Raw genomic sequence first — 10,299 nt, forward strand, 5'->3', positions numbered from 1 at the left:
AACCACCAACTCTGAGTTCAGCAAATAGTGCTTAGTCACTTCAAGACAGGCCTCATCCAGGGGCCCTGGGACCCCTGGTTCAACGCCCTTTCAGGCACAATGTTAAGTACAGCTAAGTGCCAGATACTGTGCTACACAGGCAACACATGGTAGTTATTTATAGTCACATCACTACATTTATATACATTATCTCTAACATCAAAGATTTGCATTCAGAGACATAAACACACATATACACATACACGCACAATTTTTTTTTTAGGAAAAGAAATGGAGGCTGAGAGGTTAAATGACTTGCTTAAGGTCACACTGCTCAGATGTGCAAGAACTGAGATTCAAACTCCACACTCAGGGTCTCTCCACGTACCCCAGGCACAAGCAAAGGGCTGGTTTAATACAGCCAAGGGAACAGGCCGCTTTACCTCATGGAAGGACGTTCTTGCAGGTAATATTCAGTATAGTGCAGACCCAGGTGACACAGCGTCTGCCAGCTCATCTGAAAGAAGAAAGCCCACCTGTGGACATCCCGGGGGCCGAGAGAGGAAATCAGAACCCCGGCGCACAGAGCAGGGATGAGGACAAGCACGGCGAAGGAACCCATAGCAGCCCAGGCCAGGGCCCCGCCTCCAGCCAGGAGAAAGAGGTACCTGGAAGAAAAAGGACAAGTGTGAGACTGACTTGGAACAGTGTGACAGATGAGTCACTTCAGATGTCATTCTGGAGAATCCCGTGTAACACCTAAGGGAGCCATACTGTTATCACTCCAAAGTCTTCTTTTTGTTTTTCTGAGGGAAAGAACCCTGGGAGAAAAAGCCAGAGTCCATTTGAAAACACCTACCTCAGGAAACAAATTTTGATACCCACCATTCAAGTGGGAACAACACCCTCCCCTGACAATCCCGTGGGTGACAGCTCTGGAAGGTTCCCTGGTGGGGACATCTTAAAAAATCTAGTGGTTTGCTGGGGCACCTGGGTGGCTCGGTAGGTTGAGCATCTAACTTTGGCTCAGGTCATGATCTTGCAGTCTGTGAGTTCAAGCCCTGCATCAGGCTCTGTACTCAGAGCACGGACCCTGCTTTGGATTCTGTGTCTCCCTCTCTCTCTCTCTCTCTCTCTGCCCTTCTCCCCTTGTACTCTGTCTCTGTCTCTCTGTTTCTAAAAAATAAACATTAAGAAAAAAATGTTTTTTAATCTAGTGGTTTGCTGCCTGACTGAAAAGTGATGGGAAGCTAGTGTCGAGGATCTAGGACAGCTCTCTAGACATCGTCTCATTGAGATGAGCCTCTTTCCTTTTCCCTGGGTTGCACTGCCCTGCACCATTCCAGAGAGAGCGGGAAAGGGGACTCCGTGCCTCTCTCCACTAACTGTTTGAAAACTCAATTAGAAAAAAACAAACAAACAAACAAAAAACTCAATTAGAAAATCTTTATAGGTGCTCTTAATCTTCCCTATTGCACTTTAAAGATCTTAGGAGTTGATGGTTTTTCTTAATGTTGTTAAAGACTCACGTCAGTGAAGTGGTTTATGCAAACTGCCTCCCTCAGAAGCTGATAGATGCCCTGAGGATGTGCAGAGACCTGGGAAATTTCACATTATGAGGACTCAGTTCTTCTTTCCACAGTGTATGGAGGTTAGTTTGTTTGTTTACTTTTTAGTTGTTTTTTTTTTTTTTAATTAACCTCTACACCCATTGTGAGGCTTGGACTCATGACCCCGAGGTCAAGAGTCACATGCTCTCCCAATTGAGCCAGTCAGGTGCCCCTGTTTGTTTGTTTTAATTGGTGCCAAATTAATAAATCTGAATGAAGAGGTGCGAAAATAAGTCCTGACTGGTCAGGGATAGGAAAATTGAGTCAAAGAGGCCTATGCTTTTGGGGCACCTGGGTGGCTCAGCCAGTTAAGCGTCCAACTCTTGATTTCAGTTCAAGTCATGGTCTCATGGTTCGTGAGTTCGAGCCCCACATCTGGCTTGGCGCTGACAGCACGGAGCCTGCTTGGGATTCTCTCTCCCTCCCTCTTTGCCCCTCCCTCCCTTCAACCTAAATAAACATTAAAACAAACAAACAAAAAGATTAAAAAGAGGCCTACATTTTCTTGACCACTGCAGGGTATGTATCATGGCTCAGCGACACACACACATTAGTAAGAATGTCTTTCTTGTGGGGGGACTGATAGGTGGTCCCCGTGTAAGTTGCTCTATCACACAGGGCCTGGGCCATTCCCGTGCTTCCCTGCCACGGAAAAATAAGGGGAACATGTATTCCTTACACAGCAGAAGTAGAAGCCTGAAGTGGCAACTGCCCTCAGGCTTTGTAAACATTAAAATGTCTACACATGTTCCATGTAGGCTACATGAGGTATTGAGTACTTATTTTATTATAGGCATTGTGCTAATAATCTCTTTGTAATAAATAGCTTTATTTAATCCTTAAAATAACTCCATGAGATAGGCATTATTATTTCCATTTCACAGATCAACTTGAGAATTTATTCACATACACAGGACATCAGGAAGGGAAGGACCCAGGATCCGCCAGGCTGACTCCGAAGGCAGCCATCTCTCTCTCTCTTTTTTAAGTTTATTTATTTTTGAGATATTCCCTCTCTCTGCAAGAGAGAGGCAGCGCATGTGCACGCATATGTGCACACAAGCAGGGGAGGGGCAGAAAGAGAGAATCCCAAGCAAGCTCCATGCTGTCAGCACAGAGTCCAGAGCCCCACGTGGGCTCAAAGTCACAAACCAAACCATGAGATCATGCATGACCTGAGCTGAAATCAACAGTTGGATGCTTAACCTACTAAGCTACCCAGGCGCCCCCAAAGCCAGCAATCTTAACCCTATGAGAATTAACCCTTGTTTTTGCACTTGCTTTGCTTTATTATTTGTGATTCTTTCTCAATAGGAAACTTTTTTACAATTGCTCCCCTCCGAAGCGAGGGTAAGGGCCGTCAACCAGTTGTGAACATGTAATATACCACAGATTCGTCAAACTCAGTAGTTCTTTTTATTAGATACAACTAGATCTTACTTAAAAATCCCCAGTGTATAAAAATCTTAATTTCCAAAATAAGTGAATCATTAGGAGGTAGCCCTCGGGCAATGGATTTTCATGTGACACAAGGATATTCCACAAACTTCTTTAAAAACACGGGCTGCCTTTAATGTATATAATGTATTAACTATACAGGGGCGCCTGGGTGGCTCAGTTGGTTGAGAGTCTGACTCTTCGTTTTGGCTCAGGTCATGATCCCAGGGTTGTGGGATGGAGCCCCATATCAGTTTTGCACTGAGCATGGATCCTGCTTGAGATTCTCTCTCTCTCTACCCCCTCCCCTGCTTGTGCTCTCTCTCAAATAAAAAATAATAATAACTTACTAACTACACAAAAATCATTTCAATCAAGGTATCAAGTCTCTAATGATAATAATTTTTGGACCCCAGATTGAGATCCAGGCAATCTAACATAATTTATTTCGACTTATTCCATTTCTCTGAGAAATCATACAAAGGCATTTTAAAAATCAGTTATATATTTAATAAAATTTAATTTTATTGAAAATGATAAAATTCCATGAAATTAGGACTGGTCAAGAGTACAGGACATATGGTGGGGGTATAGACATATCTGTTTGGGCAACTCCTGTACTAACTCAACATCCATCTCTCCCCAGAGTTTATTTTCACCATTTTCCCCCTTTAATGTCAAACTTTGAGTCAATGCAGACATGATGTCAATTTCCACTACCATTTCACTCTAATAGAGATATCAATGATAGAGCAATCAATAATCAGTGGTAGTGATAATTACTTAAAAACAACCGTATAATTATTTATTTAAAAAAAATTTTAACATTTATTCATTTTTTGAGAGACAGAGAGAGACAGAGCATGAGCTGGGGAGGGGCAGAGAGAGGGAGACACAGAATCCATAACAGGCTCCAGGCTCTGAGCTGTCAGCACAGAGCCTGATGCGGGACTGGAACCCGTGAACCGTGAGATCATGACCCAAGCCGAAGTCAGTCACTTAACCGACTGAGCCACCCAGGCGCCCCCGTATAATTAATTATTTAATCTTCATGTCTTCAGGCCAATCCGTGCTTTTTGACCTACTATGGTATTCATAGATGTAAGAGCAAAATTAGCCTTTAAACCTACCTGGCAGGGGTGGAAAATGAGTCCATAGTGCAGAGATAATTAAACAGAAGTGCAAAAGGAAAAGCGGCCCCTTGATAAAGTGATACAGGATGGAGGAAGAACAGCTGAAGCCAATCCATTGTGAACTGGGACAAAGATACTTCCTTTCCAGAGTCCTTAACAGGTGCCTTCCTTCAGGAAGAGAAATCTCAACCAGGTTCTCTTTGATCTGCTTATATGGCTCAGGAAGGCGTGGGTGAGTAAAGAGCAAACAAAAGCACTGGCGAGAAGCAGCATAAAAGTTGGCTTTCTGATAAAGGGAACGGCACTATAGAAACCAAAATGTGTTTTGGTGTGATATTAAGAACGTACAAAAAACATTGCTTTCACAATTCTCGTTTAGTTTACATACTGTGTTATTTGCCTTTCCAGTCATCTGTCTGTCATATTTTCTTCACTAAGTTAAAGAAAAATGTCATTTTCCAGTTGTGGACAGACAACTGGCTGGCTGGGAAGGAGAAGCAAGGATGTGAGCGAGGAAAGGAGCCACCATAATCACGTGAGCCAATTCCTAAAATAAATGCATGTGCGTGTGTGTGTGTGTGTGTATAATCTCCCGTGGTTTTGTTTCTCTGGAGAACTGTGATTAATACATACCACCATGGAAGTCTTTCAAATTAATTTAGACAGACATTGTTTGAAAACAGGTGCTTATATGCTAGGGGACAATAGAATGTTTTAAATTCATCCATATATTTATTCAACAATTTTCTTTTTTTAGTATCTATTATGTGTCAGGTACTGTGGTCAGTGCTGGGTAAACGGGGACAAATTCGTGTGGCTACTTTCAAGGAACTAAGTCTTTGGGGGAAATAATAAGATAAACAATTACAGCTGCCGATGGGTCCTTTTTTTGCGTTTTTTTTTTTTTTAAGTAAACTCTACCCCCAAGATGGGGTTCAAACTTACAACCCCAAGATCAAGAGTCCCATGTAGTACCAACTGAGCCAGCCAGGTACCTGGATGATGGGTCCTCTTCTTATTCCATGGAGAAAACCAGCAGTAGAGCAAGAATGACCTATTTCTGATTGGGTGGCCAGAGAGGGTGTCTCTGAGTGTGATGGTTAGTTTTTTGTATCAGTTTAGCTAGACTAGGCTACAGTTCCCAGCTATTCATTCAAACACCAATCTAGGTGATGTTGTGAAGGTGTTTTGTAGATGTGATTGAAGTCCATAACCAGTTGACTTTAAAGAAGGGAGAGTGTCCCAGATTATCTGGGTGGGATTGATCCAATCAGTTATAAGGCTTTAAGAGCAGGCCTGGAGCTTCTCTGAAGATACTCCACCTACAGACAGCAGCTACACCACATGCCTGAGAGTTCCAGCCTGCCCCACAGACTTCTGACTTGCCTAGCCAGCCCCCACAATTGTGTAAGCCAATTCCTTGCAATAAACCTCTTAATTTATAACTCCTAGCAGTTCTGTTTCTCTGGTTGAACCCTGACCAATACACAGAGTATGTGACATCTGAGATTTAAACCATCATAGGAAGGCAGGGTGGAGAGCAGGGTCAGGTGGAAGCGGTCTGGGGCAGTCAGCTTGGCTTCATAGAGAATGAACGCGTGATTAGAGAAAGAGGAAGAGAAATTGAACATGAAGAAGTAGTCAGAAGAACTGAACAAGAGAAGTAGTCAGGGGCTGGATCTAGTCCAGAGGTAGGTTACAGAAAGGAGTTAGGAAGAAAAACGAAAAGAATGCAAAGTACAATAATTGGATTAGTTTTTAAAGGATGATTTTGTTGGAGGTTCAGTCGCTTAAGCGTATGACTTCGACTCAGGTTATGATCTCCGGTTGGTGAGTTCAAGCCCTGCATCGGGCTCGGTGCTGACAGCTCAGAGCCTGGAGTCTGCTTTGGATTCTGTGTCTTCCTCTCTCTGCCCCTACTCTGCTCACACTCTTTCTCAAAAATAAAAACATTGAAAAAATTAAAAATAAGATAAAGGATGATTCTGGCGACAGGAGAATGGCTTCAATGAGGGAGGTGGGAAGGCGGTGGGAAGGGGATGGGGGACACCCCGGGAGAGATGGCGGCTGAGATTGCATTAGGGAGGTGGAAGTCTTGCCGGTGAATTATATACGAATTATATACGGGGAGGTGAGGAAAGTCTAAGATGCCTATTGAGTTTCTAGCTTGAGCAATTTTAAGTGAATGGTGGATCTCTTTACTGAGGTGGAGAGCAAAGCATCAACTAAGGGGTATAAATCAAAAGCTCTGCCCCGGACGTTTTAGGTTTGACACGACTTTGAGGCATCCAGGTGGAGAATGCAATGAAATAACCATGTATGAAGCTCGGTAAAGAGGACAGAACTAGAGATATTAACCCGAGAAAGTCAGCAGGTAGGAGGGTACTTATGGGAATGTTGAGCTCACCCAGCAAGAGCTGAGCTCACACTGAACGAAAAGGGCCCAGGCAGAGACCGAAAAGCAGACTGAAAAAGAATGATGGAGTACAATGAGGTCATCATGATGTGCGCTGGATTAGACTAAACGGCTGCTTTAAATCCGAGTCTATCCATCTCTGGACTGCGCTAAAAATAAGCCAGCGGCCACGCGAGGTCTGCTCGCACAATCCTCCTCAGGCAGCGAGTGGCGCAACCACTAGCCCCGGCAGGCCCCGCCCCCGGGCAGGCCCGCCCCTGCCCTATCCCGATCCTGCCAGGCGCTCCAATCGCTTGTAGAGACCATCGCTGGACCCAGGCGGCTGTGTCGATCTCCGCTCCAACTGGAGACAGGGTCCAAACCATGGCGGAGAAGGCTCAAAAGAGGTGAGTCGGTTGTTTGAGAAAAGTCTATTTCTAGACTCCACATGAGTGGAATCTGCTCCTGGTCGCCAACGGTAGGGACTAAGATGATGTCTTATCCCGGGCGCTCGGCCTGGATGGCTCTTAAAGCCCAGCCTTGGCGGCCGCTGAGGGAAAAAACGACGAAGCGGGCGTAAGGGAGGATTGGGAAGGGATGAGGAATCGGTGCCTGGAAGGTTTTTGTTCTTCGATCCCACCGCCACCGCGCCGCCCTCCTCCAGAAAGCGCCTGCGCGAAAGGGTCTCCGAGTGGCGTTGCGCGGCGAGAATGGCGTCGCCCGCTTCCTCGGGACCCAGAGGGACACCCCCCCCACTCCGACCCTCACCCCCTGTCCCCCAATTCGGCGCTGTTTGATGCAGCTGTTCACGGAGGGCGGCTTGTAGCAGTATTCTCTGCTGTGCGTTCCGAGACACCCACGGTAGTGCTGGCCGCACCCCAGAACCCTCTTGCCCATTGTGGGCGCAGTGTGTGTAAACCCATCGCTGTCGCTCGTCACAAGGGGGACTGCGCCTGGGCTAGAACAGTGTGAGACATTCTGCTCGGCGTGGCTAAGCTACTTTGTACATGTGTGAGGACAGCAGTGGGGGCTCCTCCCAACAGCCTTCACTGCTGCGAACAGCTTGGATGGGAGAATTGCTTAAGTTAACGATTTCGGAAAGCAGCGGCGTTGAGCACCCTCTGCTGCCTCTCTTTGAACGGGAAACCGACACACCTTGTTTCTGTTGGCAGTAAATTAAAATTTAGGGTTTTTTTCTATGGAGGCAGGTAACTATAATCTTTTTTCATAAGCTAAAGAGAACCAGGTATCTCTGAAAATTGTGTGCAGTATATAGCCATGTACAGTGGAGTGTTTTGGGTTTTTTTTTTAGTGTATTTATTTATTTATTTATTTATTTAGAGAGAGCTAGGGAAGGGCAGAGAGTGGGAGAGAGAGAATCCCAAGCAGGCTTCGAGCTGCCAGCACAGCCTATGTGGGACTTGAACTCACAAACTGTGAGATCGTGACCTGAGCAGAAATCAACAGCGACCCAGGCTCCCCAGATGGCTTGTTATGTAAATGGGTGCTCAGCTAAGCCTTTCATCTCAGCTGCCTGAGCCCCCTCAGCCCCATCACTCGGAGGTGCAGTGGAGTCTACACAGAGATGATTGGACCACGTTTTAGTTGGTCTAGTGATGAATTTGTTTTCTGCCTCATGGAGAAGTGTGCTGATGGGACCACAAACTCTGCCTGGGTCCTCTCCCTTAGACATAAAACTGGACAGAGGGACACTTGGGAATCGTTCCTATCCTCACTTGTCTAGGACTAGTTATATGTTAGATACTGCTGTTTTCATTAAAAAAAAAAAATCATAGAGGGAGGCTGAGGGAATGGAAACTTGAAATGGGAAATAAGGTCTAAAACAAGAGGCATTTTAATAAGATTGCATTATTTTAATACACAAACCCACTCTAAATGAAAAACATCAGAGGAATAGCATTTTTTTTTTTTTGAAAAACCTTTCTTAACGTTTATTTTATTTTTGAGACAGAGAGACAGAGCATGAACGGGGGAGGGGCGGAGAGAGAGGGAGACAGATTCGGAAGCAGGCTCCAGGCTCTGAGCCATCAGCCCAGAGCCTGAAGCGGGGCTCGAACTCGAACTCACGACCGTGAGATCGTGACCTGAGCTGAAGTCGGACGCTTAACCGACTGAGCCACCCAGGCGCCCCTGGAATAGCATTTTCTTTTTTTTTTTTAATTTTTTTTTCAACGTTTATTTTTGGGACAGAGAGAGACAGAGCATGAACGGGCGAGGGGCAGAGAGAGAGGGAGACACAGAATCGGAAACAGGCTCCAGGCTCTGAGCCATCAGCCCAGAGCCCGACGTGGGGCTCAAACTCACGGACCGCGAGATCGTGACCTGGCCGAAGTCGGAAGCTTAACCGACTGCGCCACCCAGGCGCCCCTGGAATAGCATTTTCAAATGGTGATCCATTCAAGGACAGCATCATTCAGCTTTCACAGGAAAAATACCCAACATGTCAGGAAGTTTCCAAGAAACTTTCAACTAACAGAAAAGAAATGATTGGTGTTAGGATAATGATGCTTCAGGGACAAACTGCTTCAGGAAATTTCTAGTCTCTGGGCTTCAGTTTCCTCATCTATAAGATGAGAAGGTCAGGCCATTTTCTGCTTTCTGTTCCATGTTACTGAAGTTTTTCTTGTACTTGGTATAAAGATTGTATTTTTTACTGTGACTTCAGCAGAGTCAGACACGTAACCCCGATGCATCGTTTTTAGAATTTCATTAACTTGTGCCTTGTAGAAAGTCAGTGTATGTCAAAATGATGCAAACAGATATAGCTGTGTCTGATCTCACAAGTATTTCTTAGATAGACTCAGGAATTACTAGTTTTTGTTTGATATATATTCTTTTTACTTAGAGCTGTAAAAAATGCTTTGTGGTAGGAAGGTTTGTTTGCTGAAATTTGTAGAAGAAAAAATTGTGTCTCCTTTTTTTTAGTTTTCCCTATCAGTAAGGAAGTGGGTGTGATTTAAGAAATATATTTTTGGGGTGCCTGGGTGGCTCAGTCGGTTGAGTGGCCGACTTCGGCTCAGGTCACGATCTCACAGTCCGTGAGTTCGAGCCCCGCATCGGGCTCTGTGCTGACAGCTCGGAGCCTGGAGCCTGTTTCGGATTCTGTGTCTCCCTCTCTCTGACCCTCCCCCGTTCATGCTCTGTTTCTCTCTGTCTCAAAAATAAATGAACGTTAAAAAAAAAAAAAAAGAAATATATTTTTGCTGTCACTTTGCACTTGTATCAGGGAATATTTAGGGGGGTTCTAGAATGTAAATGATGGAGAGACATGTTAAAGAGTTTGTACTCTGCTGACTTTCAGAGCTATATTTCTCTCTCTTTTTAATTATTTCAGGAGAATTTAGTGATTCATCACTTAACATATTACACCCAGTGCTGATCCCAACAAGAGCTCTCCTTAATGCCCATCACCCGTTTAGCCCTCCCCCACACCCCTCTCGCAACCCTCAGTTTGTTCTCTATATTTAAGAATCTCTTATGGTTTGCCTCCCTCTCTATTTTTCCTTCCTTTCCGCTATGTTCATCTGTTTTGTTTCTTAAGTTCCACATGAGTGAAATCATATATTTATCTTTCTCTGACTGACTTATTTTGCTTAGCATAATACACTCTAGTTCTATCCACATTGTTGCAAATGGCAAGATTTCATTCTTTTTGATTGCTGAGTAATAGCCCATTGTGTGTGTGTGTGTGTGTGTGTGTGTGTGTGTGTGTGTGTGTGTGTGT

At 44.8% G+C, this 10,299-nt stretch overlaps 2 protein-coding genes across 2 annotated transcripts in view; one reads left to right on the forward strand and one right to left on the reverse strand.

The window, feature by feature from the left end:
* MBOAT4 (membrane bound ghrelin O-acyltransferase MBOAT4) overlaps window positions 1-6,023 on the reverse strand; it is an 11,279-nt gene extending 5,256 nt beyond the window's left edge. Inside the window, exons 1-2 of the mRNA XM_040490157.1 lie at window positions 4,157-6,023; window positions 423-647 (exon numbers count right to left, since the gene is read on the reverse strand). Of these exons, the coding sequence (XP_040346091.1) occupies window positions 423-647; window positions 4,157-4,275 (344 nt within the window). The 5' untranslated portion in view covers window positions 4,276-6,023. The remainder of the gene's footprint in view (window positions 1-422; window positions 648-4,156) is intronic.
* Window positions 6,024-6,837: 814 nt separating this feature from the next.
* DCTN6 (dynactin subunit 6) overlaps window positions 6,838-10,299 on the forward strand; it is a 26,427-nt gene continuing 22,965 nt past the window's right edge. The window contains exon 1 of the mRNA XM_040490156.1: window positions 6,838-6,961. Coding sequence (XP_040346090.1) covers window positions 6,939-6,961 — 23 coding nt within the window. The 5' untranslated portion in view covers window positions 6,838-6,938. The remainder of the gene's footprint in view (window positions 6,962-10,299) is intronic.

This window comes from Herpailurus yagouaroundi, unplaced genomic scaffold, assembly GCF_014898765.1.
Source record: "Herpailurus yagouaroundi ecotype Mexico unplaced genomic scaffold, PumYag 181, whole genome shotgun sequence".
Classification (NCBI taxonomy): Eukaryota; Metazoa; Chordata; class Mammalia; order Carnivora; family Felidae; genus Herpailurus; species Herpailurus yagouaroundi.